General features: G+C 41.0%; 1 protein-coding gene across 4 annotated transcripts in view; it reads left to right on the top strand.

The window, feature by feature from the left end:
* Window positions 1-25,802, top strand: part of HOMER1 (homer scaffold protein 1) — a 73,619-nt gene that overhangs the window by 6,651 nt on the left and 41,166 nt on the right. For 3 of the 4 annotated variants that reach the window (XM_083465457.1, XM_083465456.1, XM_083465458.1), the window contains exon 2: window positions 22,006-22,162. Coding sequence is in view for 2 of the 4 variants with exons in the window: in XM_083465456.1 (XP_083321582.1) it covers window positions 22,006-22,162 (157 nt within the window). In the remaining 2 variants the exon portion in view is untranslated. Of the gene's footprint in view, window positions 1-21,883; window positions 22,163-25,802 lie in introns of those variants that run through there. The other variant, XM_083465455.1, reaches the window with a different exon arrangement.

Raw genomic sequence — 25,802 nt, 5'->3', positions numbered from 1 at the left:
AGGAGTGCAGAAAAGAAGAAATGCTCCTAAAATGACAAAAAGAGTGAAAGTGATCAAGGGGGAACACAAGGATTTCATTGCTACATCCAGTCCAACAGAAATTGTGACCAAGGTGTACTTGGGAGAGGGAGAAGTTTGACATTGAAGGAGGTACAAAATCTCTGGATATGGCTGAGATAACTGGGTATGCGACCTGTGAATACAAGCTAACATGGTTGTTGACCCATGTGCTGTTGGTGGACTATAAAAGTGAAGAAGCAACTGTGACCTTCTTACACATTTTCCCCATAATTTTGTTTGATATGCATTTTGTTGCAATGGTCACAAGATGAAGTACTAACAAGAATTCTTTCAAAGTGTTAATTCTATCATGCAACAGCAAGCTATCAATCTGCTTTGGAATACATTTTTAAAAGAAAAGCTTGACTGGCTTTTCAGACACCTTTTAATTGAATAACTTTCTAAAGAAATGCCTGCAACGACTAATATTATATTTGAAGTCTTGTTTATTTTGTTATATATTTCCTCCAAGAAGACCCATTTATCCTAAATAGAAGCCAATAATGCAGACATGTATAAGGCAGACAGATCCCATTGAGATCCCAAGATAAAATTTTACAGATAGCTATTAGAAATATTAAATAATGAACACAGTTTTTTGGAAACTTTTAATCATATTTTTATCACTTTTTAAATTTTGCAACTTAAATTTAAAATTTACATTTTTAAGTAAGTCCACCATGTGACATATCCTGTTAAAGCCCACAAAGTTCTGAAAAGATTGGTGTTTTTAGTTTTGATGTATCTCAATCCTGGGCTGAGCTTTAAAGGTTTTTGTGTAGTCGGCAAGGCCAAAATTGTCAATTTTTTGAAATTTCAAACCGTCATAACTCAAAAACAGGATGAGAGGAAAAATTAAAATTTTGGATTTAATTTTGATCATCCAACAAGTGTACAAAATATTAAGAAAATCAGATGACATGAGGTAAAAAAGATGGATCACTTGATATGGAATGACCCTTCTGTTATCTTGATGGCATTCTGTGAGTGCATAACCCTTTGAAAATAACAATAGTATAGACTGGTATAATGTTTTTTTAACCCAAAACAGAACCTTTGTTGAGCCTGTATGGCTTGCTAAAGATCAGCAACTGCTGGAGTGTATAATACTCTTAGTCATGGAATGGTGGTTGTTTTTATCTACTCTTATGCAAAAGCTATAATGAGCAGGCTTGATCATCTAGAGAATCTTCCATAGACTGTATGTATAAAAAGCCCAATACAAATGGAAGCAGATATCAACAACAAGTTGTGTGTTGAATTTTGCCTAAGCCTTTTTGGCACCTGGCTGCATTCCCATCAGTCATTGGGTTACTCTAATTTTGACTCAGGTATATATGATAGCCAGCTGCTACAGACATAACACTGCTGGCTAACATTTCATGTTTCTACAGAGTATATTAAAGAAAGCTCTAAAATCATGTTACCAAAAAGGCCAGACTATATGTGATGGTGGCTCCTACTTGAGTTTAAAACCCAGAACTGCTCCAATTGCATATTTTTTGTTGTTTTTAAGTATTTATAGGCTACTTTTTGAGGTAGGGGAGCCTGAGATAGGGTTGTGGCTTAAGTGTGCATTAGTGTGGAGCACTGAGCTCTGTATTTTGCTTCCTGCAGCATCTCTTCCTCAAGTACTGTTTTCCTTGGCTAGACGTCTGTACCAGAAATGACAATACTCAGTTGGACAAAAATGTGCTTGGAATTAGGGACTGTTTCGGCCCCTTTTTCCTCTTAAAACCCATCCCTCTTTTCTATGTGATTGTGGGAGTATTATTTTTAAACACAAGGAGAGCTATCATTACTACCATGGCCCTTTCTTCTTACAAGGTGATGATAAAGATGCCAAGCGCATGGTTTGCCTGCATATGTTTGTGACATTGTTACTGCTTCCCTCTTTGCCCACATTGAGTTAGCATGTGAAAAATGACAATCTAACCTATAGTTTATTAAATGTAACCCGTAACTTACTAGGAGGTATCTCCATTGACATGTACTTAAATCACAGATGTAGTGGCAAAAAAATGCAACTATTTATTGCCTTAGAGACAGAATGATGTTGACGACTGGCAAATTATTGCAGTTTTAAATCTCTTCTTTTCATAGATTCCTGAAAAATTCTTAGTTGCAGACCTAGACTAGATAGTTATAATTTAGTACTGACATGTGCAGAAAAAGGACTTGTTTTCTTCAAAAGCAAGCATGAGCAGCATGGTTTGGCATGTGAAATTATTCTAACTGTTGTCAGATGTTTGTCTCTCTTGTTGTTCCATTCATACATAGTATTAAATTATCTGAAACTTCAGCTATCTAGGTGGCATTCTATGAGTGAATAATCCTTTGTAAGTAGCACTCCCGTTTACTTGAACCTCTTATTTGAAATATCTGTCCCAAAGGCAAGTAGTCCCCCTTTCCCCATGCAGCTTAAAGTATAAAGTCTGGCAGAGAGAAAATGAAAGAAGGAAGGAGTGCTCAGAGAGGCAAGGACAGGGGCAGGTGGGTGTTTGCAAATGCAGTGGTGGGAGTTGGGGATGGAAATTGAGGACTAAGCAGTGGCTTCATTAAAGGGGGATTTGGCAAGGAGGTGGCATCACACAGGTGTTCTGGGGTGGAATTCCAGACCCAAGAGGCAGTGTTGCAGAGTGATTAGTACTAGAGTTTACTGTGGAGATCCTTGTTCAAATTCCTTCTTGGGCATAAATGCTACTTCATGATCCTGAGTCAGCCATTCTCTCTTTCTCAGGGCTGCTTTGAGGGAGGAAATGGTGTAAGTTGTATGTACAACACGCTTTGTGTTGATTGTATTGACAAACAGTAATATGGAGTAAGATGTCATCGGGGTCTTAGGGTGAAGGGCAAGTAATAAATAATTAAATGATGATGATGATACCCAGCTCTAATTGTAACATATGAATCGGGAAATGCCATGAAAGCCCTGGTTTGGTGCCCGGACTCTGTGGTGGGCTGTTGAGGGCCAATAAACTCACTCTTAACCATGACAGCTTTCCAGGCAATCAGTCAGTTGCCTGCTTTGGAAAGAGTGGGCTCCCCTCATAGAGCAGGTTTGTAGTCAGGGAATGTTCCTGGATCCATCTTCATCACTAGAGGTCCAACTGACCTCAGTGGGTAAAAGCGCCTTTTATCAGCTTTGGCTGGCTAGACAGCTGCTGACATTTCTGAATTGGATGGCCTAACCATTGTCATCCAGGTAAGTGCCAGGTTGGATTACTGAACTCTGCTGTATGTAGGACTGCCTTTGACATTTGTTCAGAGGCTGCAACTTTTCCCGAGAAATTCTTTCACCACCGCTGAAAGAATTGCACTGTCTGCCAAGTAGCTAAGTTCAAAGTGGTAGTTTTGGTACGTAGAGCCCTATACAGCTTGGACCAGGATACCTGAAAGACTGTCTCTCTGGAGAGGGCCTCCTTACAGATGCATCTTATCAGGAGATCCGTTCTGTAAAATAAAGGCACCTGGCCTTTAGTATTGTGGCACTTACCCTTTGGAGTTTCCTCCTGTTAAATATTAGACAGGCACCATCTCTGTTGCCTTTTCTGCGCTTACTGAAGACCTTCTTCCAATAACCTTTTAAGTAGTGATCTTTCCTAGTTTGCATCTGTATTGGAGATGCGTTAGATGTGTCATCATTTGTGTGTTTGCCTCCCTGGGTTCCTTTGGGAGAAAGGACAGGATATAAATTTAATTAATATCAATATTATTAACAACAACAGAGAAGAAATGGTGGTTCAGAAGAACAGAACAACAAAGGCAGTTGAGACTGGCAGGGTAGATTACATTGTATCAGTTTTAGATTATTTCAGATTACAGTGATGCCTTGGTTTTTGAACGTCTCTGTTGACAAACATTTCGGGTTTTGAACACCGTAAACCCGAAAGTAAATGTTTCAGTTTTTGAACATGCCTGGGAAGTCGAACATGCCACATGGCTTCCACTGAGTGTGAGATCCTGAGGCCTAGCTGTAGGCTATTGAATTTTCGGTTTTCAAACGTTTCAGAACTCGGAACAGTCTTCTGGAATGGATTACGTTCGAAAACCGAGGTACCACTGTATGATTATCCTTGGAATGGAAGCATGGGAAACCACTGTAGAGTTCACTATATGATTTTAAAATCTTTCAGCAGAATTTTGTCATATTCATTTGTTGCGTTTAAACCACACAAACAAATATATTTGCAATCTCAAGTACTCATGTGGATTGGACCAGTCATCCATTTAGTACAGCATTCTGCTTCCCACAGTGACCAATCGTATGCCTCTACAATGATGGCCTGAAGAGAATAGCCCTTGCCAGGTGATTCCACATAGCCATTATGGCCAATAGCTATGGTTGGAACAATTCTTCATCAACTTATGGTCATAATCACATTTTGTTATTATGTGTGGTATAAAGCAGGGGTGGAGAAACGTTTTGGTTGGATGGCCAGATGTTTATTTCCCACATCCCTGGGAGGCCAAATTTGGCAGGTAGGCAGGACAGCCCACCTGTTGTAATACTAAATCAACCACTCTGTGGCTTGTTTCCCTGTCCGGTTAAGAGAAGCGCTCAATAATCTTATGTAAGTGGATAGAGGATTTCAGGCAGCATACATTGTTCACCAAAATAAAATCATAGCAATTATCCTAGCTTCATGGCTAAGTGAGGTTTTGAACCCAGGTTTCCCAGGCCCCTAGCCCAGCAGTCCTACTACTGAACCTGTACACTGCAGTACCTCTATAAATCACAGTATAATAGAATTCTGCCCCGCCTCCTTGCAGCGCCAAAAATGGTGTGTGCATCAGTGATCATGGACATGCCAATTGCACACAAGGGGGCCGGATGCCCGAATAAGCAAATGTCCACCTTTTCTCACAACCATTTCAGCAAAAGAGAAAGCTGGGTTCTTCCATTAATTTTCTCAAGAATTTCTAAAGTAAAAGCAAAGGATTTACAATGCACCCCCCCTACACACCTCACTCAATGTGCCTGGACAAAATCCTTCTTCCTCTCTTTCTCACATGCAAGCATATTGAGGGAGGGAGGCAATAAATGAAACTGTGCACACTCAAAGAAGCAAACAGCTTGGGTCTATTGCAGAAACCTCCCCATTGGATTCCACCTTCAGGGGCTTAGAGAGATTAAATTTTGTTTAAATTTTGCCTCCTGGGTGGTTTCTGAGAAAGAGAAAGCAAGGGGGAAGAGGAATGATTCTGCTCTGCCTCCCTTGCTTTCTCTATGATTGGGTTGCTGTTTTTAACTGTTTCCTTCCCTTGGAGACAGCGGAATCTACTGCTAATGATTTTTATGACAGGCTAAGCAGAAAAGACGGACAGAATCATCTCAGTCACTGGAAATGTATTGATATTATTGTGAGTGACAGGTCAAAGACTGGACCATGGCTTTGAAGGTGTGGAGAGGGGTTCAGAATCTTGGCAGAGCTATGCCCCACTTTGCACATAAGACAAACCGTCCCTGGTTTAATATAATGTTGTCAGAAAACTCTGCTGTTATGAGCTCCTTGGAGGCAGAAGTGTTAGCATTGAGAAAGTGCTTTAAGCTGCCCTGAGCCCATGGAATAGAGTGGGATATTTAATATAGTGGCCTCCTCTGCTAGGTGGCTGAGACACAGCCATTCACTTCAGTTTTACTTGCTGTTAACAGTGCCTCTATATCCCCTGTTCTATGTTACTAAAACTGGTAAGAGAATGTGCCGGTGATGGAGAGGCAGGCCCTTAAGTGTAGACAATGTGCTCCATCATGTTCTCCATGGTATTGGTGCTCTCGCAGAGAACACCATCACACCTGCTGCTACTCTGCCAGTTGAAGATTAGAATTAAGGTTCCACTAGTAGAACAAAGGGACAGATTTTGTGTCGATTCAGGAACCCTTTTGCTTCGCTGCCTCTCCTTGATGCTTCAGAAGTATATGGGTTATGTCTGACACACTTTTGACTTGAAGAGTCATGCCTGGGAAGAGGCATGAAATGCCATTACCATTGCTACTGTGAAATTTTAGAGCGGATGTTTAGTGAATTTGATGTTAATCATCATGTGCTATTAAAGATGCCACACTCTGGCATCATAAAAGTTACTGTCTAAATAGATCTATGCAGATAGAAAATGGAAGAAGACACTGTTGGAGTAATGAAGGCTACGTCTGCTAGCAGTGTCATGGGAGCTGTGCACCTCTCTTGCAGAGGCAATATTTGTGTACTTCCTCCTGGGCACACAGCAGAGTTGCTTTGTGTTGCTGATGCACAACCCAGTCACATGATTCATTTGGTAGAGCAGTTGCTTTGCACTTTAAGCTGTGTCAATTGCCAGGTTATCTCATGTCACACCAATCCTGATTTACGATGTACTGAGTACTTACAAACCTTCCTGCATGATTCTTCTTCCTGAGAGCAGAAGCATGGAAGAGGTAGTCATAGTCTTGGAGTTGTTGAACACAGACCATGTCCAGGAATCTTCTGTTTGATAGAATACGGTACTGCCAGATTGTCAGGCCTTTTGCATAGAGATGCTGTACATGAACTATATACAAATTGCTCTTGGCAGCAAGGTCATGCAGAGCCAATTCACATGATTAAACTGACATGTTGATAGGTCTTGAATTCACCTTGTAGTGAATAAATTGTAATTTCTTATTGTTATTCATGTCCTACCACTTAAAGATGTCTTTTGCATGGTAACATAGATGATGAGTTGTGTACTGAATGTGCAGTAAAACAGTTGCACAATTTATTGCAAAGTACCAAATTGTATCAAACTAATTTAGTGTCTAGGTTTTGACATTTGGTCCCAAGTCAAACTGTATTATGGTTGCCATAGGGAACCTGCTCTTTCCTTTTTAAGCAGTGTGGAAGATTCTTTCACATGAAATGTCTATACTCAGTTGTTGCTATCAACTTGTAGAGCTTTTTTGGGGGGGGAGGAGAAGCACAATTAATATGTTCCTGCTGTAGTAGGTTTTCTAGAATACTGATAGGAGACTGTTGTCTAGAATACAACACCCAGCTGGCACATTGTCATTAAAGCATTCCAGACCCTCAATCTCCCAGAACCCAGCAAGCCTTAAAAGTAGGAGACTAAAGAGCTCAAAGACAGAGGGCATGTAGCAGCACCCATAGAGGAGACAATGAGAATGATGAATGTGGAAGTGGAAGAGACGGGGAGGGGTGGCGATTCACTCGGGACAACGCCATTATCCAAGAGGCTGGGTTCTATAGCCTCTCTCTGTAAAGATTGAAATAAAAATGGAGGGTAAGAAACTTTTCCTTGTCTTTGTACTTTCCTGGGCAACCAGCCGGGAGCTGCTGACAGAATCCTGACACCCTAGTGGGAGCCAGCACAAGTCCAGCTAGTGTAGCAGGGTTGACCCATCACATTTCCCTGTGGCCCCGGAACAGTGCATGCGTGGGAGAAGAGGGCAGATCATCTGTCATAGTGTGACATTGAATTCCTCCCTTTTCTCACCTGCATGACCAAGACTTAGCTCTGATAATGTCCTTTGGCATAGCAGAACTGTCCATTTGGAACACGTGGATATATGCTACTGTCAATGCTGGTTAAAGCCACTGTGGCATTCCCAAACTATTTGTAATGGTCATTGCTAAATATACGCAAAACCACATGTTTTTAGTGATCCTTTGGATAAGCGGCAATGGAATATGCTTGACACCAGTTTTCATATTGGTGAATTTCATTAATTTAAATTGAGATTACTGGTGTGGTGTTGTAGATGGGATGATGGATGCAAGCTGCCTGGGTTAAAGTTCTTTCTTTTAGCCTTGAGTATAACTTGCTATCTTTTACCACTCTTCTCTCTAATATTAAATATCTTGTTCAGACTTATTAGGCTAACAGTAAAGTACTTTTTGTATGCTACAGGAGCAGTGTTAGAAACTCAGATATACTGTATAGGTGCCAAATGGCTCCCTAAACCAAGGTTACACTCGCCAGAACAGAATGTCTAGTTGCTATTTTTGGACAAGATTGCTTTAAAGTCTTATATTTCAAATGATGGACTAACTGTGACTGATTATCAGTTAAACATCTGGCTAGTCCAGTTGACAACCTTGAGCTAGTTGTATAACAACCTTCGAGAATTTAAGAAAAGTCACTTGATCCAGGGATAGTCCACGTATAGACTGGCCTATTCCTACCTCTTTTCTTAATGGTGATGCAGACCATTCATAATATAAAAATATTCTTCACAACTGTGAGCAGGAAAGTGGGGTGGGGTAAGTGAAGAGAAGCTACAACAATTAACTATAACATTGTCCAGTGCTTCTGCTCAGGCTGCACAGAAAAAGCATTTTGGTTCCTGAAATTTATCTTGATTGTGCAGATAAAATATAACTGATAGAATTCTACAGGATGAGGCATTAGTCTGTGAAAACAGTCAAGATCCGATGATCCCCAGGCAAGCACCTCCAGATAGTGGAGATGTCAGGTGCTATCCTGGTGCCCGGGCGTCTTCACTTGGTCAATAGGTGGAAATTTGAACACTATATATGAGTATATTATATAGCAAGTGGGGACTCATGAAAATTAGCAGTGAGAGCCAGTGTGGTGTAGTGGTTAAGAGCGGTAGTCTCGTAATCTGGGGAACCGGGTTCGCGTCTCCGCTCCTCCACATGCAGCTGCTGGGTGACCTTGGGCTAGTCACACTTCTCTGAAGTCTCTCAGCCCCACTCACCTCACAGAGTGTTTGTTGTGGGGGAGGAAGGGAAAGGAGATTGTTAGCCGCTTTGAGACTCCTTAAAGGGAGTGAAAGGCGGAATATCAAATCCTAACTACTCCTCCTCCTCCTCCTCCTCCTCCTCCTCCTCCTCTTCTTCTTCTTCTTCTTCTTCTTCTTCTGCTTGGTAGGGGCTAGAATTATGGGTACAGGCACACACATAGGTCCTTGGAAACAGTTGGCAGGGGGTGAAAAACCCTTCCAACACATGCTCACAAAGGAATACTCTCAGACAGACACCCCAGCTTATCTTTTAATTCCATTGTAGGTGCATAATGTAAAGAGGTACTAAGGGTATTGAGTTGGAGATCCTGCTCATTACTACAGGATTAGTGATTGCCTGAGCAAGACCAGCTGGATGTCATCCCTAAAGCAATAAGTGATTGTGGTATTTTGTTTTAGGGGAAGTATACACCAGGCCCCCCAGAATTTACTTTGTCTTAGGCAAAGCCTAGCCCAGAACCTTCCCTGTGATAACTTTCTATGTGCACGGGATTCTTTTTGCATGAAGGATGATTCAGTTAAATGAGCCAGCCCAGTCTATAGGGTTTTTTGGTTCCCTCTGTGGGGAGAAAAATAGAAACTACAGAAAGGAAACTGCTAAGCAGCAGGTCTTCTGCTTTTCATGGCAAGTCCCAAGACTCCTTTTCAGTTAGAAAAAGAAAAGAAAAGAGTGTATCTTGTAGTTGGACAACTCTGTCTTATTATAGGAAATGACCTGTAGAAAACTCTGAAGCCTAGAGAAGCTCACTAGGTTACTTCAGGACTGTTGCCTCTATTAGTAAACAAGTTCAAACATTAATTGTAAAATTTAAGAAAATCTTTTTTTTTTTATTTAGCTTGACTACCTGATCTACTGGTACAATCTACCATATATTTAAAAATAAAAAATCCAAACTAGAATTATGCATCAAATGTACATTTGCATAGTGACGCATGCAACTTGACTTCATTCAGTTGTATTCTAAATCTGGTGTGTTGTCTTCTCTAAAATAATACATCCAATTTTGGGATTTCCGTGATTCATACTAAGGAAAGGTGATTTGATTTTTGGTGAAGACGAGGGTGTACACATGGGGTTTTGCCCTCTATATTGCCTTTTGAAGTTGTAGAATTTTGCCATTTAAGTTAGAGTAAGCTAAGTTTTTTATCAAAATGTTTAGAAATATAAAATATAAAGCTTTTTAAATACAAATTTTAAATAAAAACTCTCATACTGAAAAGCTAGCAGATTGTAAACTACATGGGTACAGTAGTCGTTTTTCCATGTAATAATGCTGAACTTGACCTTTTAAGAGCTATAATGCTAGGCACCAGTTCTTGAGAAATAAAGAGCTTCAGATAAGCACTTGAAAAATAAATCTAAAATAAATGCTGTGAAGATAACAGAAGCACTGGAGCCTCCTAAAGCTGATTATAGCAGTAGGCCTGGTAGCTCCTTAATGCTAAGCACTATCAGCTATGGAAATTTCTCTTGCACTGTTTTGTTCTGATATAGCAAGAATGCATTTAAACCAGATGTGTGTGCCTTCTGTTTAGGAACAGAGCTATAGTTTTCATTTTCCTTTTAAACACACTGAAAACCTACAGCTGTCTCTCAGCAACTGCTTGCTGGTTGACACTGAAATACATACATAGCAAAAATACAACCAGAGCTACCTGTGCCAATTCTGGTATCTTTTAAAAGCTGAAGACATAATATGGGCTCCTCCTACCTTCAAGTTAATGAAGAATGTATTATGGAAAAATACTGAGTTTTCAAAATGGAGTCTTCCACTTCCTGATTAAAAATGGCACTAGTATTACAAACGACTAGAACAGAAGATTACCTAATACCGCAATAGTTTTGTCAGGGTAGCTGTGTTGAACATTACTCTAAATATGCTAAAATCAAATCTGTATGCATCTAGACTTGGTAGGTGTTCTCGTAGTTTAGAAAGGCTTGCTGAAATCAAAATTGTTTTTTTAAAAAACCTGTCACATGCACAGAATCTCAGTTCTTATTCGAAAAAAAATGCAACTGGATTTGTTATTCTAAGTATATTATCTGTGGGGATAAAAACCTGTGCTACTAAGTGGTGGAAAAGATTAAGATTTGGATACTAAATTAAGAATCAACATCCCAGTCATAAAAGAAGACAACAATGGCTTGTTGAAGGAGATTGTTTCAGTGGTTCTCTGGCTCAAAGGCAGCATCTTTGGTGGTCGCTGGAGCCTGGAGGTTTCTTTCTCCCATTTTATGGCTCGCCACATACCAAGCCTGGAGCATCAGCACCTGGAGGCTCATAAAAGCTGTAAGCAAACAAAGAGAGGTTTGCATCAAGGTTTGCTTCTCTGGGGGAGCAGGCCACCCTTGTTGTTTCAGAGCATGCACAACTCCTTCCAAAGGCAGCATCCCATGGGTGTTTTGATGGGGGCATGCAGGTGTCCCTTTCCTTCACTCAAGAGAGTGGAGGAAGCCTGGCTTTTTAAAATCCCAAACTGGATATATATATATAAAAATCTGATTTTCATGCTTTGCCCTGTCTGTTCCTATTTATTCCCTTTTATTCCTCCAATACAAAAAGAAGGCAATGTCCCTAGGCAAGCCCCTACATGTTCCAACTTCAAAATCTTATCCTAACCTTAATAGCTAGTTCTTTCATGGCAACTAATAGAAATTTCTCTCTCCTACACAAGAAAATGGTAAAGTGCTACAATAATTGTAGTTTGAAGTAGAAATATTGATGCTCTGTGTAGCATCAAATTGTGGTGTGTCTGGGGGAACAGGGCTAGACAATGGAAGCTCTGGGTAGTGGACTGTCTGGGGCTGGATAGTAAAGATGTTCTACATTCTAAATGTTTCTGCCTATATCCTGCAGAAAGCACATTCCAAACAATTGTTAAAGTTTGCTAGTCTTGATAGTATTAAATAGCTTACTATCCTGTAAGAAAGTGATAGAGTTTAATAAAGGTTTAGTACAATTCAGAAGTCTCGGTGATCCCACTGAGACTTAATTGCTTAATTGTTTTTGTTTAAATGTGGTGATTTCAATTGCAGTTTGGTACACCTAGTATCCTCTAGATGAGTATCCCTCTTTGTCTTTGTATGTGTGCATTGAGAACAATTCCATATCCAAGGTTTTGGGGCATATCATTGAATTGATGGAAGAATATGACAGTGTCCAAGGTAGAAATTGCAATTAATGCTTTTGAAGAGCAGACATCACTGAAATAATAGTGTTTATACAGGTGGTTATTTCAAAGTAATACTGTAACAACAACTCCGCTTTTAAACTTGCTACTGCTAACATCAGTGTATTTAACTTTTGGAGAACAATTAAGTTAACTTCAGTTAATAAGTAACACCCCTCTGCAAAGTAGTTGTGCACAGAAACAAGTACAATGAAACCTCCTAAGACTATAAAATAAATAATGCAACAGGTTTATACTCACTACTATCCTTAGAATTAAGTTTGTACAGCAGACCTCTTTTCCCTACTGTCTCTGAACAATGGCAAATTAAACCTGCTGGAGAATGTGAAAAATTATTGGATTAACCTGATTCGTAAAGAATGTGTAGATGAGCTTTAAGATGCAGGTGGTGAAGTTCATTGTTCGTGCCCTTATTTTAAGCCGAAGAAGAGTGGTCTTGAGCTCTCAAAAGCTTTCAGAGTCACCATCTGGAACTGGCTCAGCAAGAGGTGCTGTAGTGCCTAATGTCTCATCAAGAGCTTTACTCCGCCAAGTGACAGGCTGGTTGAGACAATCTTTCCGGCATTTATTTATTTTTGTCTGTTGGTATGTTAGACTAAATACATATAATATTTGTAAAAATCTACATTTATAATAGAAGTTACCAATTTTTGTAGTCTTGCAGGCACACCTGGAATTTTAGAGAGTACAGTGGGCATCATCCCTTTCTTTGGTTTTCTCCCTGCTTTCCATAGTGTTACGTATAAAACAGGGACAGTAGGAGAGAAAGAGAGTCCACATACATATTCTTTTGATTCTCATGAATCTGCCTGATTTTACACAGTGAACTTCAAAACACCATCAAATTAAAGCTTACCTTGGTAGACTACAGAGTAAAATTGTACTTCTTGTTATTGTCATCACCACAAAAACATTTATCAAAGGCATGTATCTCAATGATACATTTTTTTAAACATAGGGTGACAATAGAATCACCAGCAAATTGGAAAACACTTGTGTGGAAAAGTGGTGGCCTATTTAATAGTGGCAGTTTTGAGAAGATCCTGTGTAAAAATTATGAGTACCCTGCCTGCACTGGGTGTTTCTTTTTTAAGAGAGGTGACTAGTGATGGGAAGAGTAGGGGAAAGAACCCATTAAAAATGATGCCATTTCAAGGGTATCCAGTTTACTAAATAAGATGTACGTGTGTTCATGTGTGGGTCAGCAACCTTTTTCAGCCATGGGCCGGTCCACCATCTCTCAGCCCGTGTGGTGGGCCGGACTATATTTTGAAAAATAATAATGAATGAATTCCTATGCCCCACAAAAAAACCAGAGATGCATTTTAAATAAAAGCACACATTCTACTCATGTAAAAATACCAGGCAGGCCCCACAAATAACCCAGAGATGCATTTTAAATAAAAGGACACATTCTACTCATGTAAAAACATGCTGATTCCCAGACAGTCCATGGGCCGGATTGAGAGGGCAATTGGGCAGCATCCGGCCCACGGGCCTTACGTTGCCTACCCTTGCTCTAGACTCCTTTTGACCCCAAAGGAACCAATGTGAATTAGACTTGGTAGCTCACAATCTAAACATGTATCTCCCCCAGATATCTTTTGAAATCTAGTTAGCTCTGAATCTGAGCGTACATTAAACTTGCTAATTTACCTACAGCCCCTAAAGGGATGGAGATTTGTGCCTTTATATGGAAAGATTTGACAATGAAAATGGCATCCCCACCATACATTCAGAACCAAAAGGACATTTCCCCCTATTCCAGGTTCATATTTTGTCCTGCCCCATGTGGTGGCCTAGTTATCAAAAGAAATAGACTCATAGCTATTTCCAGGGGTAACTCAGTCACAAGCCAGTTCTGAAAAACTGGTCTCGAGTGGTGAAATCATCCATAGCAAATTCTAATATCAGGAACCAACTCAACAAGCTCTCCTAGAGAAAATCTGTGGCAAAGGATGGGCAGTACACCAGTAAAATAGGCAAGTGATCCTGAGTTTGTCAAGAAACAATATTCTCTGCATTTTAGGTTCCAGTGCATCAGTAAAACTCTGGAGATTATAAAAAGATGGAGGCAGTTCTAGCTTCCATGGCTTTCCTTATGGTATGGTATATACCAGCCTCCGCCATGCTGATGCCCTCCAGATGTTTTGAACCCAAAACATCTGGACGTTCCCAGTGTGAGGGACGTGCCTCCGCCATGCTGATGCCCTCCAGATGTTTTGAACCCAAAACAACTGGACGTTCCCAGTGTGAGGGACGCTGGTATATTCTTCAAGTAAATACAATAGCTAGGCACATTTTTTTTTAAAAAGGTTTGTCATATTGGCCATAAAGAAGAAGTTGAAAATCCACAGTTGGACAATACCTATATTATGACTAAAAGTGTACCACATCCAGGATTTTGCATAGCTGACCTCATGGCTAAAATATCCAACACAATGCTTGTACCTTTTTGTTTTTCCTTGATTTCTACCCCACAACCACTGCTTTGTGCAACTTCTTGTGACAATTTTTGTTTTTGTGAGAATTTGGTGGGTCCTGTTAAATACATTGCCCAACTGAATTTTAGACTAGTTAAGCAACAACTCCTAAGTTTCAGATCTCTTAACTGTATAATTTTTAATGAGGCGCCCAACTAGTGGTGTTTTTTTAACACTTTAAAATTTAATGGTTTTCTTCATAAGGGGCAGTTTAAAGCTGGCAAGATTGCCAAACACTTCTCATAGAATCAGGAATAGAATATGTTTAGTGATTGGGTTGTTGACTGGAGTGACTGGAGTGCTAATCTAAGCAAGGTCTCAACATATATTTTAATCAACTAAAATTATTTAAGGACTGGTAGCAGAATTGTTTTTCCCATTTAAATTGGAGTGGGTACTGTATTGGTGTGAAATGCATAGCCGAGTGCAGCTGTAATTGAATTTAGGCCTTTTGATTGGCTTTAAGGTTGACTTGCCAATTGAATATACCTTGTAGTTGTTGCTAGTCTTCCTTTAAATATCACTATCAAATGTTGCTTTTAAAACTGTCTTGTCAGATGTCCTTGGTGCATTCCATATAAGATAGCATGTTATACACGCACACCATGAGAGGAGAAAACGAGTGCATGATACAGATGCCTGGGTCACAATGACCTTAACTGAGAAGCATATTGTCTACTGTTTTGTTTAGCCTGTTATCTAAGGTGGATTTTTGTGGGCATTACTTTACATTGCTTGGCTTGAGATGAAATTTTATAGGCATGGCAAAGTGTACTAGGCTGTGACATATTTGCAATGTGTTTGCACTACCAAGTACATGTAGCAGCTGCTTCCATCTGTGTTCCCCACACAATTTCCCCACTCATTTTAAATCGGTTTGCTAAAATACCCCATGGCTTAATATTTTGTAGGGAGCAGAACTTGCTAAAGAAGCAGCAGCACAGCTTTCCTTGTTTTCAGTGCTGAAAATATGTGTGACATAAAAATGGCTACCCCTCGGTGGGTATTTTGGCTGCAGGGTGCCCATCTTTTCCCTAGTTTCTCAATGAGAACAACAGCTTACACATATCAGTGAATTCAGTATATTCCAGTAGATAGTCTTGCTTCTCCTCCCATGTTTCAGGTGGACTGCTTGGCTTTTAAAAGAGAGGTGCATTTTGATTGACTGTAGTAAGGACTCTTCCAGGTTGGTTCAGCTGCTTTAAATATTTATGCTTGTCTTCTTCACCCTAACTTTTTCACTAGGTTTTTCCCTTTGTGCCTTCTCTACTGATGAAGCATTATAATGCATTGCATTTTTAAAAAAGCCTACTCATTTTATCCACCATGAAAGAAGAGCAGTATAAACGTAAGCCACAATATTGCCATGTTTGTCACCCGGCTACTAGACTTGGATAGAGTGTAGCTTCATGAATAGACTTTTCCACACTCCCCACTTCTTTGAGCAGTGAGAAAGGAAAGAACACTGGGAACTTACGGAGTTTCTGTAACACTGGCTTTATTTACAATTACACAAATAGTGTGTGAGAACAAACAACAGGCACACCTGCAAGGCAGCAAATCACATCCCCACATCAGATTCCCCAGAAAGAGATCCTGAGGCACATGTGCCATCCACTATTTTCTTGCTTTCTCTGCTTCCACCTGCTTCCACCTGTTTCCAAATTGCTAGAAATGCTATTTCTCCAAACATGCACCTCCCACTTTATACACACACATGCATGTGCATATAAGCAGGGATGCTCAAAGTGTTCAGTGCAGAGTTCTGTTCAAATTCCACCCATCTACCACGGTGTGCATGTTAAAAATCAGGGAGTGGATAGTTTAAATCAGGGGTCAGCAAGGTTTATCTTGCCTGGGCAGGATCGATCCTGCGTAGATCTCTTCATGGGCCAGATCACGCATGTGAGTGTGTGCGCCCATGATTTTCTGTGTCTGTGCATGCACGCCTGCGATTTTCAGTGTCTGCATCTGTGCAGACGCAATTTTTGATGCCGCGAAAGTGAGTCCCCGTGCCGCGTTGGTTTATCACAGTCCACAAGCAGGCAGCTCAGTTCGGGGGTGGCTTGTGGGCCGGTCAAACAATCTCCATGGGGCGCTTCCAGCCCATGGGCCTTAGCTTGCTGACCCCTGGTTTAAATACATATTTATAGTATTACAAGGTGGTCCAAGACCGGCTTTAAAAAAATCCCCATCGTCTCCCCCCCACCCCTGCCCTACCCAGTATGGTTGCTCTAGGAGAGGGTTAAGGAGTAAACCCTACACAAATCCAGAGTGGAGTCCCTAAGACAGTTGGATGGCATCTTGTATGCCTCCTTCTGGCAACTCCTGCAGCCAAGCTGGTGCCTAATGTATTGCTCTACTTCCCTTTGGACCACATCAGCAGGATGAACAGGGGTTGTTATCATCTAGGCAACCCTGGACCTCCATACACGCTGCCCAGAGAGGTCACTTCTGTGTAGCTAACATAGCAAAAACTATGGGCAGCAGTTATGTGTTACCAGTCTCTGCAGGCACAGGAGGTGCTGTGATTCTCCAGTGGTTTGCCTTCACCCCCAGAGGCACACTCCATTGTCTCTTGATACATGTGGATGTCAACAACCAATGACATATTTAAATATGCGTTTCTGCGTGGACTTTGAATAAAATCAGATTAATGCAGAAGTAGGATGGCACAGACTGAGGAATGATCACATGCAGAAGTGACATGAACCAGAAATAGACACATCTGTCCACCCCTACAGATACACTGTAACAGAAGAGTGAGTGGAAGAATGACTGAGAGCCATGGAGCGTGACGGAATGCTGGGTGGAGTCAGAGTGACTGACAGGTGGAGGGTGTCTGAGAATTACAGTTGAAGTGGAGTTGTGAGAAAGTGTATGAAAGCAGAGGTAAAAAGTAAGGATAGCCATAAAGAGGAAAATTGGTAATTTTAGATTAGGTGATATCAGTAAATATACAGTGTTCTTCTGTACTATCTACGGTAGCTCAATAGGTTGTGGTGGCAGGTATTGTGAGGGTCTTAAAGGCAAGTTGGTGAACTAGATGTTTGAACTAATTATTTCCAGGGACCTGAGCCTTGGCACACACATCTTTTGCTGGAGATGGTGTGATAGGTCACCTCCCCCAAATTCTGACTTTCCCTTTGCCAAACAAGAGAGGTCTCGATATAAAGAAACAATGAACTCCCATAAAAAGCACCAACCAATCTTTAAGGACCCTTAACCAGTGATCTACTAACAAAAAAAGAATTATTAGGTCAGTGATAGTGCTCCTTGCTAATTCCTTCTCACCCTATCCTTAAGTTGTAGGAAGAATTCACTCAAATATTTTTTTTGTATCAGGCTTTTAAGTATTTTAAAGAATTATTTCTTACCTTAATGCATTGTTTCCCAAACGTTTTTGGGCAACGGCACACCTGTTTACTGAAAAAAAATCTCGCGGCACACCACCATTAAAGCCCCGCCCCGTGACGTCAGCGCGCAGCGTCACGCCGGGAGGGACGCACAAAAGTGAAAGTTTTTTCCCTCGGCAGCTCCTCTCAGCTGCGCTCAATCCGCCTCGGAGCGCAGGAGCGATGCCTCTCTCTGGCTCTCCGCGCAGGCTGAGGGAGGGAGGGAGGGGCGCGTGTGACCCGTCTCTGCTGGGAGACCAAACCCAGCGAGGCAGAGTCGCGCGGAGGCGCCCAGGCAGCGCTGCCGGCTGCGAGGAGGAGCGCCAGGCAGCAGCAGGAGGCGCGGCCTCTCCTCGCCGCCGCCGCCCCGCCTCTCGCCGCCCGACTCGCCCGCCTCCCTCCAGGCATCTCGCGGCACACCAGCCGATGTCTCACGGCACACTCGTGTGCCGCGGAACACCGGTTGGGAAACACTGCCTTAATGTTCAAGGCTGAGCATTTTAAGAAAATTATTCCAAGTTCCAAAAGTGACTAGATTTAAACCTGTGAATAATGAATTAATTCACTTGATGACTCTTCCAACTCTATAATTCTGTGCTTTACTCACTACCTTTTAAGTCAGGGGTAGGCAACCTAAGGCCCATGGGCCACAAGCAGCCCATGGGGGTCATTTAACCAGCCCACGAGTCGCGCCCAAACCGAACTGCCCACTCGAGTCCCTGCATGCTGCGCTAAACTGGCACAGCATGTCGTGGGGACTCACTTCTGCGGCGCTGGAAATTGCATCTGTGCATGCGCAGATGCCGGAAATCGTGGGGGCGTGCACAATCCGGCCCACGGAGGGATCTCCACTGGAGTGAACCGGCCCAGGCGAGGTAAACCTTGCCAATCCCTGGTTAGAGTCTTCTCTGTGCCTTTATTTCCTCTGTCTCCTAAACCCTTTCCATCCTATTTCTCCTTAATTATAGATAGTGTCATCAATGTACATAGCACCATCCATCTTAAGGAGAAGTTACCCAAAGTGAACACAATAATCCAGCTTTATCTTTACTAATGCCAAACAGTGTGGAAGTATTTGAGGCTTCTCTTAGTATAACCCTAGATAGCACTCTGGCTCCTTCAGTGCAAATAGAAATGGGAAAAATCAGCCCAGGCAGCCACCCACTCTGGGTTGGCGATAATGCTATTAGGAGAACAGGAGATGAGACTAGATGGTGCCTGCTGGCTGGGTGGGTGTGTTGGGGTTTTTTCTTTATAATTTTTCTTTAAAATATGTCTGTTCAGTCACATCACAGTTGTATTTCAAAAATGGAAACTACACAAGCAGAACAGCTACAAGCAGGCTCAAAGGATCTTTGGCATGGTTTACTGCTTAAAGGTAAAGGTAAAGGGACCTCTGACCATTAGGTCCAGTCGTGGCTGACTCTGGGGTTGTGGCACTCATCTCGCTTTATTGGCCGAGGGAGCCGGCGTACAGCTTCCGGGTCATGTGGCCAGCATGACTAAGCCACTTCTGGCGAACCAGAGCAGCGCATGGAAACGCCATTTACCTTCCCACCAGAGCGGTACCTATTTATCTACTTGCACTTTGACGTGCTTTCGAACTGCTAGGTTGGCAGGAGCTGGGATCGAACAACGGGAGCTCACCCCGTCGCAGGGATTCTAACCGCTGACCTTCTGATCGACAAGCCCTAGGCTCTGTGGTTTAACCCACAGTGCCACCCGTGTCCCAGTTTACTGCTTACTACTGGTCAAAAAAACTACTTCATTTTTCATCTCTCCAAAGTCAGTCCAAATGAGATGTTGGTATGAAACTGGGGCTGTAGCTAGGGTGGGAAATGAGGCTTAATGGAGCATCTGAACATTGATGGGACCCGCCCCTTAGGGGGAAAAAGGGGAGGAGGCAAAGTGCCTCAGCCCCCAGGAGCTGGCATTTACACTGCAGAACTTGCATGCAACTCTTGTGGGACTCCTTACATGGCAGTGGTGTGTGGTCAGTGGACCAAGGGGACAAGGCTAGTTCCCTAAATTTTTCCCTGGTGTCTCCTTCCCAGAGCCCAGGAAGCTTCAGCCTGGCTTAGGGAGAGAGGTGCAGTGCTCACAGGCATGACATCACAGTGTCCCATCCCCCCCCCGCCCCCAATCACCCTTGGAAGCTGGCACCTCTGGCCCTAACTCTTTCCTAAGAAAAATTTCACTGCACACCATTGTTCTGCGGAGAGGCTCACCTAGTATATACTCTGCTATTTTTTATGTATCTGGCAAAAACCTTTCTATTTTATCAGGCTTGTTAGGGATGTTAGATTTGAGCCTGCTATTTTAATTAGAATTTTGATTCTTATGCAAATGGTATTTTCTGTTCTTAGTAGTGAAGTGTACATATACATTCTGTAACTGAATAAGAATACCTTGGGTAGGATGAAGGGGCAGAAAGGTTCCCTCTGGTGTTGGTAATGTTTGGAGACAGTGATTGAAGAATGCAGAAAGAACCTGCCAAGAAACCTGGTTTTTATTTTTGCTTTGTGTGTACAAGCATGTTTCAGGGTGGTAAATATTAAGCCTTGTTGTGGCAGCTGTTGTAGCAGCTCTCAGTGCTTAGGATATTGTTGCGAAATATTAAAATAACTTTGTTATGAAGTGTAGAAGGAAGTGAACTGTGAAAATATGGTATAACAGGAGTCAGATGGCATTTACCTGAGAGTTACCTCTAATGTGTGAAGACATACAATGTGAAGTAGCTGAACTAGTAAATAAATTATGCCACATCACTAAAATAAGAGGCTATAAGAATATAGCCAATGTAATACCAGCTTTTTAAAAAAGAATGAGACAGGATCCAGAAAATTACAGACCTATCAGTCGCTACTTCTCCCCTACATAATTAGAGAATGGTGCTAAAGTCTTCAGATTGTTAATTACAATTGCAGTGCAGTAGTAGAACACTTATGAGTAGCTACTAGATAACATCAGCAATGCTAGACAGTCTATATGGAAAAAAATCTTTCCATCTTTTAAACTTTAAAAATGGAAAGGATTAAACCTGGAAGAGAAAAAACTGGTAGCATTAATACTCTAGATCTTTTAAATGTACAAAGTTACATAAGTCATTTATTTACACACAATCCTATGAAGTTGGCTGGTGGATATTCTGCATTTGCCTTAGGCTATCCAATGAGTTTTGTGATTTAGAGATTTAATCCTAAGGGATTAAATCACTTATAAGACACTTAATTTGATATTTCATTGATTAACTTTTCAATACTATAAATAATTCTCTGCTATCACTTTCAAATTGCCCCTGTTGTGCAGATTCTCCTCAAGTGCAAGCAACAAGCCCCTAGCCTTGACTTACTTTGATGTCCAAACTAGCGCATTGTTTCTGTCCAAACAAGCCAGGTTTGGGAAGCCAAGGATAAACCTTAGCTTAGCATCATGACTTGTTTGGAGAGAAGCAAACCATTTTGTACAGAGTGCTAGATTCCTGATCACAGCAACACGATTATTGAATTAATGAATTCATTGGTGTTAATGGACAGCTCAGATTCTGTACTTTTTTTTCCTAGGCAGACATAAGCAGATATTTTATACATGCCTCAACAGCCATAATATTAGATTGTGAGATAAAGGCTAAAAGAGACAGTAGTTGTGATCTACCATGTGAAGCATTTGACAGGAAAGCAGCAAATATTTTTCAGTAGGTCATAGCTCATGATATCTAGGGCTTCTAGGCTATTGAGAAAAGGATGAGAAAAGTCCTCTCACTAGGTTTCGCTCAATGGAAGAAAATCACACTTCTGTTATTGACAGTTAGTGTTAAAGAGGTTGACAGATGGAGAATGAGGGAGGGGGAGGTGGTGTATCAGTAGTGCCTCTATATTTAGATATGCCTCCTTTATCTGACTGTACAGCTGGCCACTCAATTTATTTTAAAGGACTTGTGCTTCCCTTTCCTGTGAGTACTTTTCATGTGCTTCACAGATATATCCTACTCCATGCACGCAAGTCTGTGGGGGCCAAGTACATTACTCATGCAAAGTGAAGTTCATAGGGGCCAATGGATGGACTATCCAAATGACTTGTGTACAACCATATTGCGTCCAAATCAGATTCATCACTTTTACTTTCTGCCCTTCAGGGAGCAACCCATCTACAGCACCCGAGCTCATGTCTTCCAGATTGACCCTAACACGAAGAAGAACTGGGTTCCCACCAGCAAGCATGCTGTTACTGTGTCCTACTTCTATGACAGCACAAGAAATGTCTATAGGATAATCAGCTTGGATGGCTCAAAGGTAAGCTATCTGACAGTTTAAACTCAGGTAAACTTCTACGTTTAATCTGTGCCCCCCCCTTTTAACGTTACTGAAAAGTGATGCAAAATGAGAGCACCACTCTTGGAACTTAACATACAATATAATACTTTATTAACATTTGAAGTTGGTCGAGAAACCTGTTTGGGGACTGCTTGTCCCCTCTGACTTCTCTGTCTCTCAATTCACTGTAAAGGAGGCTAAAAGGCATTCTGCTTGGAGTATATATCTTTAGTTCTAAGTAATATGACAGATATTATGTTGAGTAGTTTTATTTTTTTATTAATATTAATGTAGAAATCCATTTCCCACCAGAAAAATCTAGTCTTATTTTCCCTGTGTGCCAGAATGTCAAAACGTCTATACTAAACATAACACTGCATATTGAGGAACGTTATAATGTTTGCATTTAATCAATCTGTTCAACAGCAACAGTTGATCCATTTACTAAAATTTGATTGCTACCCTGGGCTCCATTGGGAGGAAGGGCAGGATATATGTTAGATAGATAGATAGATAGATAGATAGATAGATAGATAGATAGATAGATAGATAGATAGATATGCTGATAATATTGAATGTGAAGATTTCAAGTCTAAATTACCATTTGGAAATCAACAGCTTGATTATTTCAACTGGCATTTTCTCTCCCTCTCTTAATTTTCTTTAAAATCCTGACATGGTTCAAATATATTATATCTTAGGTAAATTGGTTCATCAATGTGTTTAGATTACATTATCCAAAACTCATCCTTCCTGACTAGAGGTTTTTTTAAAAAAAACCTTCAAGGAAAAGGCCAACTTCCTGCATACTTGTGCAGAAAATATAGATTATGTCACCTAAGTTCATGGTGTAACATAAGCAAAAGAAAAATGGAGGTCCTTCCTCAAAGGAGTTCACAGTCTAAATTTTGATAGCAGGAAAGACAATAGAATACTATTAAAACATCTGCATTGTTTGCTCTGTGGTGGAAAAAGTTTTTTTTCATTAAAAAAAGGCATTTTGCTAATTGTCCTATAATTGTTGGGGCTGGGGTGTCTAAAGATGTGCTGATTTCATGATCAGGCACTTATAAAATCCAGCTGCCTGGCCTCCAGTATTATGAGCAGTTTGTATTCTTGGAGTAAATCAGTCTGCTAATTCATTAAGAAAACTAATTGATGTCAATATGCAAAGCAGATATGGATGCTGTACGATTTATTTCAAACAATAAAAGATCATGTAATTTTTCTATTGTATCCTGTTGGTAAGGCACAAAGTAAACTTCTGATAATATTTCCACTGCCATTCAATTTCGTTCATGCTGTAGTGGACTCTTGCAGACATCAGAATAAACATGCAGTGTTTCATGTAAGGATTCAGTTTGCACAATTATCTAGCACCACCAACTGGATGATTTAAATGTAGAAAGCTAAAATATTCCTTCATTTTTCGACAACTATATGGTACCAACTCCTCATCTGGATGAAAGGCAGCTGCTGTCAGTACAAAAAATATGAACCTTTGACCAAGGCATTTTAATTAGGATTTCATTGGCTTCAGTGTCATTTGTATCTTTTGAAAACCTATTCCTTGGAATGAGGCGCAATTTAAAGTTACTGAGGTTTGAATGAGTATTTCTTTCTCCAGTTTTGCTGAGTGGCAGATTTCAAGCTGCTGTGGTAAGTCTCGATTTCTAATCCCAGGGAAGATGACCTTTGGATTCAGGAATTGATCTGACTATAGGTGTCAAACTTCCCAAGGCCCTGGTCTAAATTCAGAGCTAATTATTGCTTTAAAATGAACCTTCTCCAGTTTCTGAGCAGTAGTTTACTAAAACAAAGTGCATAGATATTATATAAGCTACATTTTCTGAAAAATCTGAAAAACACAGAATAGAGTTTATGGCACATACTTGCTAATTAGGTTTCATTAACCTAGACTTCTGAAATAAATTAAATGTGGAGTATTATTGCTATCTTGTTCTTGACTTTTGCTCAACTGTTTCATCCAAAGAGTCACATACAAGAGCACATTATAAAAGTACATGTGATGCATAAGATCTGTGGATCGAATTATCCAACATTTCAAAGCAACTGTAGGAGAGCTCAAAGTTGAAGATGTGGGACTATTTAACTCTATCCTGATCTTACTACCCAAAGTTGCTATTAGCCCAGCAGAGGGGGAAGGTGCTGTAACTTTTTCTCCCTTTGGGGCTAGTGGCTGCTTTGTGATGAGACAGTTAAGCAACCCTTACTCAGTCCCACAAGCTTTGATCCAATTTGGAGTTTTCCTGTGGTTGCTTTAAATTGTAAGGAAAACTGTGTTTTGGAAAACTGAATTACAGATTTTCTGTGGAATGTACAGTTTCACTCCTCTATACAGAGTACCTCAGGTTACATACGCTTCAGGTTACAGACTCCGCTAATCCAGAAATATTACCTCAGGTTAAGAACTTTGCTTCAAGATGAGAACAGAAATCATGTAGTGGCGGCGCGGCGGCAGCAGGAGGCCCCATTAGCTAAAGTGGTGCTTCAGGTTAAGAACTGTTTCAGGTTAAGAATGGATCTCCGGAATGAATTAAGTACTTAACCTGAGGTACCACCAGCCATTTTTAAAACTAATGCAGCATGTTTCAAAGCCTCTCTTAACAATGCCTTTTTGGTGCATACCTGCAGAAGAAAGAAGCCTTCCAATACAAACTCCTCCCTTTTTCTAACACAGTTCACATGGTGCTTTGATGTTACAGCAATTGCTGAAGGGAAGCACAACATTCCTGATTGCCTGTTCAGTCTCTTAAAACAATGATAATCCCAGTAAGCTTTTTCAGGAAGGCTGCTAATAGCAAACCTCGCCATGTGAATTAAGCAATAACATGCTCTCTGAATCTTATCTGATGACTGTTTCTGCCACCTCAGCAGGTTGTGTTTTTTAAAGGCTATAATCTTGTGCCCAATTAGCTGGGAGCAAGCCTTGTTGAATTTAATGGAAATTACTTCTGAGTAGACATGAACACGATTGTGCTGCACCAGATGTGTTTCTGCCATTCCTGTGCTAGCTTCCTAATTTTAAGGAGGTGCTATCTGTCAAACCTGATGGGTTTGCAATTCTATAACTTCAATATCTCCAACATTTTTAGTGTAGTGATGCTGTCATACAACAGGCTAATAGAGAGCGACCTTCATTTGAATCTTTGTACTAAGACTCTTTCAAGAGGATTGGTCTCAACCTTCCATAAAAGCCTTAATCACGATTTTTAAGGGTGACACAATGGCTTATTCATTAGTGCTCTTTCTAAAAGCTGTACTTGGAATTGTTTGCAATCTTCATTGTAAATAAAAAGAGTGCACTTGATTGTGCCTTTCTAAATTTTTAACATTTTCCATTTTCTGGTTTTCTGAATGCCATCTGGATATAAACATTTACCTGCTTCAGAGGTACAGCCTTTGATTTTTCCAAAGTCCCTGGCTATTTAGGGACTTGTAAGGGAATAGAGTGATGTGTCCACTGCAGATCTAGCTGCTTCCAAGTCTAAGTAGCAATAACCTGGAGTAAGGCTAGAGACCTGTCAGCAAATAACTGTAATGAGAAAAGGTTCCTAAGAGAATATCCCCAGGATAGCAAGTTCAGGGGAGTTCAGGG

This window comes from Podarcis liolepis (genome assembly GCF_965112155.1).
Source record: "Podarcis liolepis genome assembly, chromosome: 11".
NCBI classification, from domain to species: Eukaryota; Metazoa; Chordata; class Lepidosauria; order Squamata; family Lacertidae; genus Podarcis; species Podarcis liolepis.
The sequence above is the reverse complement of the archived record's forward strand: the minus strand, read 5'-3'. Positions and strand labels throughout refer to the sequence as shown.